Genomic DNA, 17,252 nt, shown 5'->3' with positions numbered 1-17,252 from the left:
TTGTGCAAGTGCAAGATTAATTTAAAGATGTGAATGCACAATGCAATGTTTTGAACATTAGACAGCCTGTGTTACAAGTGATAACCGTTTTGAGTTTAGTGTCTAGAGTTGTGAAAAATGACATCAAGGTTCTGAAAATAGTAGCAAAGTGATTGTAAAAAACTGTAATTGGCTCTTGTCTCTAATCGCAGTTTGCATTCCAAACATCACGGAACTTTTATCAGTGCACGATTCCTGATACACCGATTATACTGATGCACACGTCAGAGCTCGGCTAACCATAGACATACACTATATTACCAAAAGTATTCGCTCACCCATTCAAATGATCAGAATCAGGTGTTCTAATCACTTGGCCTGGCCCCAGGTGTATAAATTCAAGCACTCAGGCATGCAGACTGTGAAACAAGACATTTGTGAAAGAATGGGCCGCTCTCAGGAGCTCAGTGAATTCCAGCGTGGAACTGTCATAGGATGCCACTTGTGCAACAAATCCAGTCGTGAAATTTCCTCGCTCCTAAATATTCCACAGTCAACTGTCAGCTCTATTATAACAAAATGGAAGCGTTTGGGAAAAACAGCAACTCAGCCACGAAGTGGTAGGCCACGTGAAGTGACGGAGAGGGGTCAGCGGATGCTGAAGCGCATAGTGCAAAGAGGTCGCCGACTTTCTGCACAGTCAATTGCTACAGAGCTACAAACTTCATGTGACCTTCAGATTAGCCCAAGTACAGTACGCAGAGAGCTTCATGGAATGGGTTTCCATGGCCGAGCAGCTGCAGCCAAGCCACACATCACCAAGTGCAATGCAAGGCGTCGGATGCAATGGTGTAAAGCACGCCGCCACTGGCCTCTAGAGCAGTGGAGACGCGTTCTCTGGAGTGATGAATCACGCTTTTCCATCTGGCAATCTGATGGACGAGTCTGGGTTTGGAGGTTGCCAGGAGAACGGTACATTTCAGATTGCATTGTGCCAACTGTGAAATTTGGTGGAGGAGGAATTATGGTATGGGGTTGTTTTTCAGGAGCTGGGCTTGGCCCCTTAGTTCCAGTGAAAGGAACATTGAATGCTTCAGGATACCAAAACATTTTGGACAATTCCATGCTCCCAACCTTGTGGGAACAGTTTGGAGCGGGCCCCTTCCTCTTCCAACATGACTGTGCACCAGTGCACAAAGCAAGGTCCATAAAGACGTGGATGACAGAGTCTGGTGTGGATGAACTTGACTGGCCTGCACAGAGTCCTGACCTGAACCCGATAGAACACCTTTGGGATGAATTAGAGCGGAGACTGAGAGCCAGGCCTTCTCGACCAACATCAGTGTGTGACCTCACCAATGCGCTTTTGGAAGAATGGTCAAAAATTCCTATAAACACTCTCCTCAACCTTGTGGACAGTCTTCCCAGAAGAGTTGAAGCTGTAATAGCTGCAAAAGGTGGACCGACATCATATTGAATTCTATGAGTTAGGAATGGGATGGCACTTCAGTTCATAGAATGAGTAAAGGCAGGTGAGCGAATACTTTTGGTAATATAGTGTATATACAATATATATGTATATATAGATATATATTGTAGACACATATATATATATTGTGTGTGTGTATATATATATATATATATATTGTACACATTTATATTGTACACACACACACACACACACACACATATATATGTATGTATATATATATATCCCATCCAACTACCGGCCAATAACCTCTCTCTCCACAACATGGAAAGCCCTGTCAGGCATAATTGCGGCTAAGATGAGTAAGCACGTAGCTCAATACATGAGCGGGGCTCAGAAGGGAATTGGTAACAACACCAGAGGAGCCAAGCACCAGTTACTGGTCGATAGAGCAGTTGCCCGAGACTGTAAGAACAGACAGACCAACCTGTGCACCGCCTGGATTGACTACAAGAAAGCTTACGACTCAATGCCACACACATGGATACTGGAATGTCTGGAACTGTATAAGATCAACAGGAACCTAAGGGCCTTCATCCAGAACTCGATGGGAATGTGGAAGACAACCCTAGAGGCCAACTCAAAGCCAATCGCCCAAGTCAACATCAAACGCGGCATATACCAAGGAGATGCACTATCACCACTGCTGTTCTGCATAGGCCTGAATCCCCTCAGTCAGATCATCACAAAGAGTGGTTACGGGTACAAATTCCAAAGTGGAGCAACAATTAGCCACCTGCTCTAAATGGATGACATCAAGCTGTACGCCAGGAATGAGCGAGAAATAGACTCACTGATCCACACCACCAGGATCTACAGCAACGACATAGGGATGTCATTCGGATTGGACAAGTGTGGCCGGATGGTCTCAAAGAGAGGCAAGATGATCAGAACTGAAGGGGTCGACCTACCAGAGGGCAACATAGGTGACATCCAAGACAGCTACAAGTACCTTGGTATCCCACAGGCTAACGGAAACCATGAGGAAGCCGCAAGGAAGTCAACCACAACCAAATACCTCCAGAGAGTGAGGCAGGTCCTGAAAAGTCAGCTAAATGGCAGGAACAAGATCCAAGCCATCAACATGTACGCAATACCAGTCATCAGATACTCCGCTGGGATCATAAGCTGGCCAAAGGAGGAGATAGAAGCCACAGACATCAAGACAAGAAAGCTCCTCACCATGCACGGAGGGTTTCACCCCAAATCCAGCACCCTGAGACTATACACTAAGCGGAAAGAGGGAGGCCAAGGACTAGTGAGCATCAAGGCCACTATCCAGGATGAAACATCAAAAATGCAAGAGTACATCAGAAAGATGGCCACAAAGGATGAACTGCTAAGTGAATGTCTCAGGCAACTGAAATCCGATAAGAGTGCAGAGGAAGAGGAGCAAATCACCTGGAGGGACAAGCCCCTACATGGCATGTTACACCGCCAAATTGAAGAAGTGGCTGATATTGAGAAGACCTACCAATGGCTGGAAAAGGCTGGACTCAGAGAGAGCACAGAGGCACTGATCATGGCAGCACAAGAACAGGCCCTAGGTACAAGAGCCATAGAGGCCAAGATCTACAAGAGTAGATCAGATCCAAAGTGCAGACTATACAAAGATGCCCCTGAGACAGTCCAGCACATAATAGCAGGGTGTAAGATGCTAGCCGGGTCAGCGTACATGGAGAGACACAACCAAGTGGCTGGAATAGTGTGCAGGAACATCTGTACCCAGTATGGAATAGAAGTACCCAAATCCCAATGGGCCGCACCACAGAAGGTGGCTGAGAACAACAGGGCCAAGGTGCTGTGGGACTTCAGCTTCCAGACTGACAAACAGGTCCTGGCTAACCAACCGGACATAGTGGTGGTAGACAAAGAGCAGAAGAAGGCGGTGGTGGTAGATGTGGCAATACCAGCAGACGCCAACATCAGAAAGAAGGAACATGAGAAAGTTGAAAAGTACCAAGGATTGAAAGAACAGCTGAAGCAGATGTGGAAGGTCAAGGCGAGCGTGATCCCCATGGTAGTAGGAGCACTCGGGGCAGTGACCCCCAAAACTGGGGTAGTGGCTCCAACAGATCCCAGGAACAACATCAGAAGCCTCAGTCCAGAAGAGCGCAGTCCTAGGAACAGCTAAGATACTGCGCAGAACCCTCAAACTCCCAGGCCTCTGGTAAAGGACCCGAGCTTGAGGATGACACAGATACCACCCGAGGAGAGTGAGAGGGACGTTTTTTTGTTGTTGTTTTTTTTGTGTCTATGTCTGTGCGGCTAACGGCTACCAAAATGAGGAATTGGATGAAAGCACGTTGCTAGGACTGATGAGTTTTTGTGCAAATTGTGCACAATAAAAGAGTTTGCATACCACCGAAGCACTTCAACCCTACGGTGCCATCTAAGGGCTGTTAGTGCTAGCAGTCCTGGTCTGAGTATGGACAAGACGTGTTGGCACGTTTTTTTTTGTTTTTTTTTTCCTACCATTTAAAATCAATGCTGTCAATACCAGAGGTGTATAAAGTACTTGAAAAAAATAACTAAGTAAAAGTACAAATACCATAACCGAAAATGACTTTGGTAAAAGTTAAAGTCACTCATAAGAAAATCACTTGTGTAAAAGTCTTAAAGTAGCTCACATTAAATGTACTTAAGTATCAAAAGTATCTTGTGAAAAAATATACTCAAGTATCATAAGTACAAGTACAAGTAAAGTACAAAGTATTTTTATAGTACGCATAAAAAGAAGCAAAACGACCAAAAATGGTTCTCCCCTTGTTCTCTTCATTTCACTTTCAGGTGAATGAAATAGATGTGGTATGATAGAACAAAAAAACACCTGTACAGTGAGTGAGTGTGTCTCGTGTCTGCCTGAGAACAAAATAAAGTGTCTGTCTGCGAAGTAAATTTTACGAAGTTTACGAAGTAAATTTACTAGCACTGGGTGAAAAGTGTGATTTTCGTCCCCGTAAACGCCCGGAGATCTCCCTAATTTTCGGCAGTTAATGACAATTTGCAACCCGCGAACGTCGCGTTTGTCTGTGCCACAAATTGTCGTTAACGTACCATGACGTGTGAGATCTCGCTAATGGTTCTAATTAGCATATGAATGCAGCGAAACCGCGCCTGGCCAGGTCTGGCTTGAGTATCCTTAGTCAGTATTGGATGAAACCACTACTTTCAAACAAGTAAAATCACTCATGATTGGCAGAGAAACCGCGCCTGGTCAGGCAGGCTTGAATGTCCTTACACAGTATTGGATGAAACCACAACTTTCAAACGAGTAAAATCATTCGTGATTGGTTGGCACACCGGCGGTCACACCGGCTCATAATAAATGTAAACCTCAATAATAATTTATATATTATATATATTTATTTATTAATGTATTTATTTATTTGATATGTTATTATGCTGTATATTCATGTCATTGTTATCCTAGGCTACTACACTATTATTACCATCAAGGACATGAATGAATTTATTGAGGAAAAGAACATTTGCCAAGAACATGTTTAAGCAAAAAAAGAGCTTTATTAAAGGAAGCGCTTTATCAAAACAAACACACAACTATAAGTGAGGTGCCCACACAACATATGGGTAGCTCACAAGCAGCCCAAAAGTTACAGCTCTGTTAACTGGCTGTTTGCTGGCGGCGTTCTCTCTGAGGGAGGCCCGTTTTGCTGACGCCTATGGTGCGTGACTCTGTACTTAGGATTCGCCTCTAAACGGGACTGCAGCGTGGCACAGAGTTCAGAGAGCTCCGGGCTGCGAAAGGACGGAGCTCAATCCATCCAGACACGCCGCCAACAACGCCGTCTTCCTCATCAGACATCAGGTCTACGGTGGCGGACTTCCAGAGTTCAACCTCGTCCTCTGCTAGCACACTCTGTCTCGCTTCCAGCAGCTGTAAAAAATATCAATGAAGACAATCAGTACTGTGCGATGCACTGCATATGAACACAATACATCTATCAATGCACCAGAAAAATAGTCACCAAAAAAAGTCTTACCCTCTTTCTTCTCGGCCGACCCCGAGCTGAACTCTTCGCAGCCTCCGCCTGCGATGCAAATTCATGCTGGTTATATCTGAAGTTCCTGCGTAGGCCCTACTGTCTCGTAGTATGTCTTACAGGCGGCTGGAAAACAATTAAATGAGAGTGGTATGAATAAAAATCAAACGTAAGCCACAATAACATTAAACAAGGAAGGGGAAACAGTAAATAAGTTAATAAGCATATTATTTAAGCTTAAATCTTACCCTTGCTCCGGTTCGTAGCGCATGCGATTGGTCTCTGAGTTGTGAAGACGGCGTAGCAGTAATTTACTGCTTCCTGTAAATTACAAGACAGAAAAATACACTTTAATAAAGCAACTTTCACTGGTTTTGCTCACTTGTTCTTTTGCAAGGCTACTAGGCTACTCTTAGCTTTGGTTTTAGGCTAGGATACTTTTAGCTTAGCTAGCAGTCATCGAACATATTCTTACCGCAATCTTGGGATTGTGCACCCGTCTTCTCTTCCTAGAGTCAGTCTCTCCCGCACAGTTTTTCGACTCCAGAGCAGCCAACTTATCCTCTATGGACAGCAACCTGGAGTTTACCGTATCGCTGAGTTGAGTTAACTGCTCATTCATCTCGGCAGCAACTCGATTAAGTTGACGAGATAATCCACAGATAGCAACCAGCAGTTTCTTCTAGTCAGTCTGCGGACTGCCTGGAAGTTGTTGATCGCGTCCAAGAGGAGTTGAAGGCGAGTTGAACGCGAGACGCCGTCCAGCCATTGGTCAGGAAGCGCCAGCCTTTATTCACCAACAACTATGACATAAACTGGACATTTATTGCTGAATTCCCTAATAGCTGTGCCAACCAGTCTCGCTGTTACTTCCATTCACCGGCGCACTCGCTCTACTCTCGCTCTACCACCCACACACACGCGTTACGGTCGCACATGCGCACTGTACTACCCCCTTAAAGGAGCCACGCTACTCTTATAACAATATAATGAAACAAAGTTACGCACAAGCTTCACTTTTAAGAGCAAAGAGAAGGAGGACAGGCTCAGAGGCAGAAAGCAGATCAGTTGGGGGAAATATGGATAATAATTTCACCCGAATTGAACAAAAATTGCAGCAACTGTAAATGACCGTGGAGCTAACACAACGACGTCATCATAACAGCGGTTTTGGAAATAAAATTAGAACGCCAGTAATTTTAACTAAATTGTAATAAAGTTACACAAGACCCACAACATAAATAACAAAGAGCACAGGCTCAGGAACAGATATAGTTGTGCATATACGGTGCGTAGAAGAAGATAACTTCTTCTCCGCCATTCCATTTTTCATCTCGCGCACCCCCTAAGTAAGACCAAAGAAAAGGTCACTGTAGTCATGCCACTATGCACAGTGGTTGAGATCTAGGAGACTGATCTCTGCAGACCTCATTCTGATTCTAATGTTGTTTGCATGGAATGCACATTTTACCTTTGTGGCAAAGGCTGATTGAAACTAATTGTTCAAATAAATTCTGTTGTGTATCATTTTCTTTTTTCTGTTGTGTAACATTTGCCATTGCTAATGACATATACAGTAATCTAGCATACTTTCATTAAATAAATAAATTTAAGCTAAAATTTAAGAGACTATAATTAGGCTATACTGAGCCTGATCTATTTGTACCAGAGATTTTCTTACCTTTTAGAAAAATGTCACCTGGGGTAAAACTCCCCCACAACCCTGATTTGCATTTGAATTGGCCTCCCCTAGAATTAGGAGGAGGGGGGTCATGGGGGATGACTGGCAAGCAGGGCCCACGTCAATTTCCGACCATTCACGGCAGTTTTTGGCATTGCCTGCAAATTGCCGTGAACTGCCGTTAACCTGAAGTTTCACGACAATCTACAGTGCCACATACTGACGAAAATCCCACTTTTCATGCAGTGTAGAGTACTGTACTTAAGTACAGTTTCTGAGTATCTGTACTTTACTTGAGTATTATTTTTGGGGGATACTTTTACTTTCACTCCACTACATTTGAAGGACAAATATTGTACTTTTTACTCCACTACATTTCTGTTGATGCTCTCGTTACTCGCTACTTTTGAGCTTACGTCAGCTGATTATTTTTTCGTTTTATTTATTTTTTTTTCAAAATTCTGAGAAAATAAACTGTTTCTGCTGATTCGCTACATCATGCCATACAAGCCATACAATGCAGGAAGAAACTGAAGAAACACCTGGAGAAACTCCCACCGAGCACCCGTGGCTTTATCTCAAACCCATGTTTGAGATTTTTGCCACAAAAACTGATTCGTTTCAGTTTAAATGTTTGTTGTGCTTACCGCGAACAAATTATATCACGGCCTACAAGAACTCGTCTTCCAACCTGAAAAAGCACGTCGCAGTATGTAAAGTAGCTACTGACGTTAGCTAGCTTAATGTTTGTTAAATTGCTGATGAACATTTTAAACGTAATTGTATGAGCTTGTAGTGTGTGTGTGAGAGAGAGAGATAAGCTGTCTGCAAGAGAAAGAGTGAGGCTGTGGATTGTTGAGTGGATTGTATAGGATTGTATGTACAATGAAGCTACTTTCCTTTCCTGTATTTCCTGAGATACTTTTTAAATACTTTTACTTAAGTATTTTTTTAAGCAAATACTTTAGTACTTTACTTAAGTAATATTTTGACTAAGCTACTTTTACTTGTATTGGAGTAATATTTGACAAGGAGTATCTGTACTTTTTCTCAAGTAGTGAAGGTGTGTACTCTGTCCACCTCTGGTCACGGGTGACTGACGCTTTCTACCGAAGGAGATGCTGTCAGTGTGGTAACGTCTTCCGTGTCTTCCTCATCAGCGTTAACTGTGGAGTTAGCCATGTTGATGTCCGCCTCCCCGCACATCCCGTTCTTACTGCTAAACCTCGTGAGAGTACCGTACGCTGTTCCTCTCGTCCTCTCGGACATGCCCATTCCAGATAATCCTTCGATGATTAATTATATTTCTATTTTAATTTGTAACGAGTAACGAGGTGGCAAACGTCACAGTAACAGAGTAAAAGTATATTTTTTAACGTTTAAATGTAGTAGAGTAAAAGTAAAAGTCCTGATTAAAAAAAAACTCAAGTAAAGTACAGATCCTCAAAAAAACTACTTAAGTAGTAGTAACGAAGTACATCTACTTCGTTACTATACACTTCTGGTAAATACTGAAAAAGTAGGCAATATTTTTTGGACTATTTTTACACAGAGCCTCCGCATGCACGTCTTCACATGGCAAAGCACATCCGGAAGTCCGCAAGGAGGGTTGAATAATTTTGATTGCAACTGTAAGTTAATGTTAGCTGCTAACCCTATTTATGAAAATGTTTACTACCATTTTCATGTTTCATCATTGTCGAAAATATATTTGTAGGATGAACGTAGAATTCAAAAAACGGTACATTATGATCCATTCGTCACTGAAGAGGTCCAGCTGTGTTAATACCTGGCTGGAAAAGCTGCTGAATTCATGCATTTTCAACCTTAGTTTTCATGAACTGCAACCAGTTTTCAGGTGTACTTGCAGCTTTTGGCCTGTGTGCAGTTTTGGATGGGGGCGTAATTTCACTCCTTTGGGGCGTGGCAACAACAGAGGCTCAGGACCTTCCTGACATTGCCTTCATGAAACATAGATAATTCAGATTCAGAAAACTTGTCCCTGGGGGGGCAATTTAAGGCACAAGTGAGCAGCTTAACGTGCAAGTACAGACATTTTAAGGTGCAAAAAAAACAGAAACAGAACAAGATACAAAATACAAAGTAAAAAATCCATGGAGAATGTAAACAGACTGTAAAGTGACTAAAGTGCAAATCTAAACAGTACACAGTAGTTACAGGGAATCTCTCTGTAACTACTGTTTACTGTTTACTCTGCAATCGGTTTCTGTTGTGGAGGCTGATGGAGTGGAACCAGCAGGTTATTGAGAAGGTGATGATGCTCTCAATAAAACTGTAATGAAAAGTCTGTAGATGTCTTTGCTGACTCCAAAGGAGCTGAGTTTCCTCAGGAGGTAGAGACGTTGCTGGCACCTTCTGAGAGTCTCTTCTGTGTTGGAGGAGAATTTGAGCAGGTTGTCAAAGATGGTGCCCAGATATCTGAACTCCTCGACCAGCTCCACTGGCTTCCCATGGATGATGGTGGTGGCTGCTGTAGTCAGGTCCCTCTGCTTCTTGGAATAAGTCACCACCATCTCCTTGGTTTTGCTGACGTTTAGTTCCAGGCGTGAGCTGTCGCACCACTCTATGAACTCCTGAAGAGATGGTCCGTGGTGATGTGAGGGTCCTGACAGCAGAGACAGGAGAACTGTGTCGTCAGCGTACTTGACCAGGTGGCAGTTGGGCTGTGTGGATCTACAGTCATCGGTGTACAGGATGTACTAGATTTAAAGAGCAGGGGTGATAGCACGCAGCCCTGGGGGGAGCCAGGCGAGGTGAAACGGAGGTCTGAGAAGGTGTTGTTGACCAGTACTCTCTGGGACCTGTTGGTGAGAAAGAAGTATGACTTAACTACTGTGGCCAAGAGGCACAAAGAGTAAAAAGGTTGTTTGAGTGAAAACAGTGACATCGGTTTCCCGAGACAACCCTCGTTGTTTGCGGGCCTCCCAGATAACTAATTCCTTCGTCTGGTATCGGTGGTCATCCTCCGGGAGACAGCGTAGCAGTTAGCAGTTCTCGAAGGTCTTCGAGCAGGGCGGAGAAAAATACAATGGGGCAAAGACCTTCAATAGATTATTGCAGTCCAATATTTCTGATGTCGTTCCTCCTGATCTGGCCTTCCAGGTCTGCCACTTTGACTGCAAACATGGCATCGCTCTCAGTTAGCATTTTATATTTCTTCTCCAGTGTACTTAATTGGTGTTCCAATAAAGAAGTGCTCAGCTCTGTTGAAGTGATGCATTGTTCATGGTAATTCACAGAATTCACAGAATTGGCCATTTTGATGAAAAATCAGAAGTATAAGACTTACAGTTCATCCTGCTTGGAATAGTTTGGGGCAATGGAAAACTTTATTTAGAAGAGAAAGTCACAAGAGGGCAAAACTGCTGCGCCCACTACATTCCGAACCCAGAAGTTCCCCCACATGCTGGACTTTTAATTCCAGAATTTTCTTCATTCTGACTGAGTGATATTTTAATATCCCAGACTAGCTTTTCATGCTGACCTTAAACGTTCTCACTGAGAGTGTGATAGCGAAAGGCTGTTTTTTTTAATTTTTATCAATATTATTGGAATTTGTTGTTTTGTTTACCTTTGTACCTTATTTGTTTTGATCTTGCTGTCCTTTACCGACCTCTGTATATTGAGTGTGACCTGTGATGTAATTTATTGGATGTGCTATAATTGAGGACATGGTATACTGCAAATGATCTGCCCTCCCTGGGATCAATAAACTTGTTTGTCTCTGAATATGCTTTATACTGATTTTACTGCAGCATCAGTGTATTTATTTTCACAGAAGCTAAGGAATTTTGGCCTCTGTGGGATTTTGTTTTGTTTGTTGTGGCTTTTGTGTGTTTATTTTTTCTTTTTTTCTTTTCATTGGATTGACCTGCCATCCCTAGATTTCATTTGTAATCCACAATCTGATTCTGTGATCATAATCTAGAGTTAACTAACTGCGTATTTTGCCTCAACCATATCAATAGTATTGTCAGTGTCATTCCTGTGATTCCCAAAGGCTAATTGCTGTCACCATATAAGAGAGGCTATACAAGTGTTGTTGGGTCTTGCTTTTATATTGCGGTTTTCTGGCTTTCTGATATATGTTAAATGCATTAATTATATTTTATCTATTTGCTTTTATTTGCTATTTATTTACTATTCCATGCATATGAATGATATTGTGTGAACATTTTCCCTAAACAATAGGATGTGCAAAATGTGCAAGAAAGTACACCAGTTTGCAACCTATTTCAGGCAATACTGGCAATAGGGTGCATTTTTCACTTTAAATGCCTGTATTTCAAAACTTATCTGCTCCTTTTTTCCTCCACAAGCCTCCATAGTGACCGTCATTCGACTGGTCAATGATGCAGTCAACACAATCGAAAGTGAAGGTACCATGTCACATCCCCTTTGAGTCTCCTCTTTCATCCTTCCACGCCTTGCTTATTTCACTCCTGGAATTGCAGTATTTCCATTAAAAAGGATTTCTTCAGCTATTCAAGCTTAATATGCTCCCTCTGAGTATTACATACTTTATCTTAAAGTTAGTTACAGACTTGGGTAAAATGGGCTTTATTGGCCCTGTATATAGGTACATGGACAAAGGCACTTCATCTATGGATGTAGAGCGGATTCAAACCACTCAGCAAATCTACTTCTCTAACCAATTTAAGACTGACAGAATCATGATTTTTTCCCCTCATTTCTCACACTACAAAGTTGAGTGTTTAGTCAGTCAAAACCACTTAGATTTCTGAGATTATTGTTTGCATGGAACAATGATGGTTAACCATATTTTGCTTGGAGCCATCGGTTAACAGGATTACATCTGTAGGTTATTTCACTAATGTGTTCTACTGAAGATGAGCCTAAAAAAAAACCTGCAAACTGTTGTCTATACTGTATATGACCCATGGTTGACCAAGTTGCTAAAGGCTTCTTTTTATTTTATTGTTTTTCCATCTGACAGTGTCAGTTATGGACCAAGGTCAAACCTACAACAGAGGTGACTAATAGCTCATGACACCCATCTGCCTTCCATTTCACCATCCTGTTCATCTTCCCACCTATCTGCAGCAAATAGACAAAATAACAATCACCTTATTTCGTGTGAAAACACATTTTCATTGCAAGTACTTCTAAAGCGTTTGGTTATATTATTCTGTTATGTTCAGTTCCTAAATGATGTACTAGACATCACCGATCGTTTATGTCAATCGACCTTCTGAACTTTCTTCTAATGCCAACAGCTGTTAAATACTGACAAAATATACTGAAAGCTATGGATTAAATTAGAACATCTGGTATTATTTGTGGATAACCCCCGAGGTAAAATCTTTTTGTTTTCAGTTTGATAAAGAGCTTTCTTTTTTTTTTTTTTGGTGTGTGTGTGTGTGTGTGTGTGTGTGTGTGTGTATACCTAATATGAGCAGGAGGGCCTGCTCATATTAGGCTGATGGTTACTTTGTAGTCATATAAGCAGTTATCTTCCAAAAAACTTTTAGATCATAGTCATCATGTGTAGCATCAAGCAGATATTTTAGATTGGTATTATGGAAGAAAACAATGTCAGCCTGCTTACAGGGCCCAGTGGCATTTTGAGGACCCTGAATGAAACATGAAGAAAAAGATTTGTTGGTCTGATGAGGTAATCTTTTTTGAACATCTGGCATTAATTTTCTCTAGGCTAATGCCACCATACGGTGGTAGAATCATCCTGCTTTGAGAGTGCTCTTGAAGAAAACCTGTGGAGCTACCTGAGACAAGGGATTTATGCCAGTCAGGCATAACATTATGACAACTGACAGAAGTAAATAACACTGACCATCTTGTGACAATGGAATGTTCTGCTGGAAACAGCCCCCCCACCCCCAATTCCCCTAGGTCCCAGACTGATCTAGTATCTGTGGGATGCACTGGAGCAAGCGTGATCCACAGAGGTCCCTCCCCCCAACCCATAGAACCCAAAAGCCCCCACCAATAATATTCTGTTGCAAGACACCACAGGACACCTTCCGAATGCCCATGTCCATTCTCCCTTGACTGTTTTGACTGAACAGTTTTGGAAGCACAAGGGAGACCTACACAATATTAGGCAGGTGGTCATAATGTTATGCCTAATTGGTGTAATTCACCTTTCAGCAAACAGTAACCCAAAGCTTTCAGTCAAGACATTATTGGCTTTAAGACTGGCTTTTAAACTCTGGTAACCCAGCCAAAGCACAGACTTAGTCCATATAGTATATGAGAGGTGAAACCTAAAAATAAGTTCATGGAGAAATGGATCAACACTTTTCATTTCTAATGTAGTATATTAGTATTAATAAAATAATAATTATTTTGTCTACCTGCTGTATCTTTTTACCTCTGTGAATACCCAACTGCACCATACTTTCATACCCCATAGTTTGACAATAAAGTTTTGTTTGAACTTACCATGGGAGACTTTTGTATGCATGTTTTGTGGTGTGATGAATTAGCTGGACAGTCTCCATCCCACTCCTCTCACCCTACCGTCACCTTCTGTGCCAGTGTAATTAAGTTTTCAAAGCCTCTGTTTTCCCATGGTTTGTGTTCTGCTTTGATGCATGCAAATCTTTTTGTTTTTGCTTTGGTTTGGACTTCACTTGTTGTTCACTCTTAAATGAAAACTGCCTTCTGATAAATAAATCTGCAGAGTTCTTAATAGAATGTGAATTTGGTGTACTAAACCTTTGCAATAAAAACTAATATTTTCATTCATGAAATCAAAAGACTAGTTCTACTTCCTGTGGTAACATGTAAGCATAACCTAATGTGTCAGATTTTAGATGCCCACCTTTCAATTCAAGACAGGATATTTTTGATGGGTCAAAAATGTCTGTCATTTTAGATGGTCCTCCAAACTTTGCCAAAAAATATCCACCTTGATTTTACTTTTGGTGGAGACAACCACCAACATGTGTCACTTTTTTATGGGTCAGATTTCAGGAGCTTTCAATCTCAGGTCCTCTTTGAAACACTGCCTTCAGATGAACATGGTATAGTTGAACAACATAAGGAAAATCTACCTTTTAAATCAACTTTTAAATTAACCAACTGCCTCAAAAGATAGCATTACCAGTTTAAGCAAAACATTTTTTCTGCCTGTTTAATCTCTTCCAAAGACAGATTTTTTTTTTTTTGCTTCATTAACTTCAAACTTATTCTCACCTTCAGAGATCTCTCAGATGTCTGATCCTGTACAGTATTTCTCAGTTATTGTACAAGCTGGAGCGCTTTTTCCTCAGCACTCACAAAGTGAAATGATGTTCCTTTTCAAATCAGTATCTGTGAAATTTCTTCTGGACTTTGAAAATTCTAGCTATTCCATTTTATCTCTATCTATATTCAATGATCTTTTCAGCCCTTTCTCTCTTGAATTCCGCAGAGGCAGAGAAAGTGGTTGGTGAATACTTCGATTAGTGTGACGTGATATTCTGTCCGGTGGTCCAACTCTTAGCTGTGAAATGTTATAGCCACCTTCATGAAATAATACTGAGTGATCCTTTTCTTTTTGCTCCTCATAGAATTTACATGAGCTATGAGCATTTTAAATGACCTAACATCACCTTTCAACATTTTTAAATAGTTCACTTCATCAATATTTCCACTTTGTTTCTTTTATCATTGTCAAGCTTGTTTGTTTTCCTCCTCTGATGTCCTTTAACATTCAGACTCTTTGATTTGCAATTCATGTGGCTTGTCCACGAGAATCACTTTTCATATGTTAATACAACAGATTAGTGGGACAGCAGCCTTTTTATTCCTAACTTAAATCTGCTCCATGTTTTTTCTTAATTTCTAGAGGGTGTCATGGATGCACAGACATTTTTTTTCTTCAGAGGCTTTTTGGTCACTTCAGAGTTTCACATTGCCAGCTTAATCCAATGTTTCTTGATCACAAAAATTAAAAAAATAAAATTACTAAATGTTGTTAATCTTGTTTCCTTATTGTAGCTCCAACAGCACCTCACCCCACAGGTTTAAATAAGACAGGTTCCACCATTCATTTGTGTTATTACTTTTACTATGTAATTGATCTGTATAATTAAAATTAATACAAAGAGGCAAACTTATGTTAAATGTATTTAAGTAGGTTATATCACCTTTATTAATAGGCACTGTTGCAAAGAGGATCGTTTTTTCTTGTATAAATAAATCAGTAAAAAAGAATTCCATGGGATATGCTTATTTTTGATAAATTAAATGCTTTTTGATCACTTGCCAATGTTGAACAACAGATAAATCTGCCGGATGATAACCCACCCATGTCCCCTGTGCTGTGACATATGTTATATCAACCCTCAATGGCTCCTATTGTGCATGTTACATATCTCACAAAGACCTAATATGTTTTTTTTTTTTGTAGGCTACTTACTTGACTTTGCCAAACACTACTGTGTATTTTTGATGTTTATGTTGAGTTCAGTGTCTCTGTTGACATGTCTACTCAAGTGTGAAAACCAGTTTGTTGGCTGAGAAAAATGTAGGACTCTGGACTGTCACTGTTATTATAGTTTCCATTGTTGCTAACCATCTCCCCTTCTCCTGTCTAGCATATCACTGGGACACATCAGATTGGATGCCAAACACCAGACTATCAGACATTGAAGAAAGGCCTTGCTATGAGGCAAGTACTGGTTGTGACATTGCAAGCTCTGCACCTTGCCATGGAGGAAGCACCCATGAATTGGAATCAGACTACTACCTGGGGGGCTATGACATCGACAGTGACTACCCTCCTCCCCGTGAAGAAGAGTTCCTGAGCCACGACCAGCTGCCACCTCCACTCCCCACGGATGAGGACTTTCCTGAACCCCACACTCCACTGGTCTCCAAGGAGTGCACAATGAGTTCTGGCAGTGCCGGGGGTCAGCACGCCAGGCCACAGTTCCATCCCAGCCAATACCTGCCTTCCCACCAGCTACTTGCTGGGGACATTCCCCTTGAGGACTTTAGCACTTCAGTCAATGAGGTAGGTAATATGGATACTGCTGATTCTGTGTTGCTAAATATGCAACTGTCTGCAGGTGCAGAATCACCTTCTGACCTGCAGGCCCCCTGCGTGCTGGATGACTCGGAACATGGCAGTGACTTTGAAAGCGTAGATGAGCTTCATCTAGGGGTGACCATCATCACTGACTCACAGCAGCAGACTGAGGTGTGATTGATAGGTTAATTAAAAAATGGTGTTCATTGAACCACAAGGAGCATAACAGTGGCGCAGTTTAGAATGCTATCACATGGGAACAAACACTTATCATGAAAGAATGGGATAGAGGATATCAATACAAATCCAGAAATCCAGCAGAATAGCTAGAAATTATAATTTCTTCCTTGTTTTGAAAACTTTGTAGTGACCCAAGTTTGTACATAATTGTCACTGGCAATTTCAGTGACATTAAATAATGTTTCCAGCCAGTTTTGGGTGGAGATTTGTGATCTTGAGACATCGAGATCAAAACTTGGTCATGACATCTCCAGAAAACACACAGAATTTGTAATCACTCTCCAATTATAGGATATTTATTTAACTCTGATTTTAGTTCTAAAAAATGATGAAAAATGAAAAGATTACAAGACTGAACTGTGAAAATTGTAAGTATTTTAATTAATTTTTTAAGTTCTTGTTCTGGGCAGGATTATTTAAATTAAATACAGTTTTATATTTCTAATGTAGGTAAGTGAATATATACAGTCCAAATTTTTAATTTTATTACTTATGCTTGAGATTAGTATCTTGCTGCTCTACCCAGCTACACTTGGAAGTTCATCTCACAGACTGTGATGTAATGTTCTTTCTTCAGGATTTCAGAGAGCGGAATTAATATGTCCATAATTCATTGCCCTGAATCAGCATAGCAACCCCACATCATCACACTGCCACCTCCACGGTTGAGCATACACGATCAGTCATAACATTATGACCACTGACAGGTGAGGTGAATAACACTGACCATCTTGTTACAATGCAATGTTCTGCTGTTAAACATTTCAATTTGGCATTCATGTGGATGTTACTTACACATGTGCCACCCACCAAGACCAGACCAGGCTCCCTGACCCCGTA

General features: G+C 41.3%; 1 protein-coding gene across 1 annotated transcript in view; it reads left to right on the top strand.

Moving 5' to 3' along the window:
* fat3a (FAT atypical cadherin 3a) overlaps positions 1-16,642 on the top strand; it is a 205,130-nt gene extending 188,488 nt beyond the window's left edge. Inside the window, exons 28-30 of the mRNA XM_084558754.1 lie at positions 11,494-11,553; positions 12,132-12,167; positions 15,739-16,642. Of these exons, the coding sequence (XP_084414880.1) occupies positions 11,494-11,553; positions 12,132-12,167; positions 15,739-16,349 (707 nt within the window). The 3' untranslated portion in view covers positions 16,350-16,642. The remainder of the gene's footprint in view (positions 1-11,493; positions 11,554-12,131; positions 12,168-15,738) is intronic.
* The last annotated feature ends 610 nt before the right edge of the window (positions 16,643-17,252 follow it).

This window comes from Chelon labrosus (assembly GCF_963514085.1).
Source record: "Chelon labrosus genome assembly, chromosome: 13".
Taxonomy (NCBI): domain Eukaryota; kingdom Metazoa; phylum Chordata; class Actinopteri; order Mugiliformes; family Mugilidae; genus Chelon; species Chelon labrosus.
The sequence above is the reverse complement of the archived record's forward strand: the minus strand, read 5'-3'. Positions and strand labels throughout refer to the sequence as shown.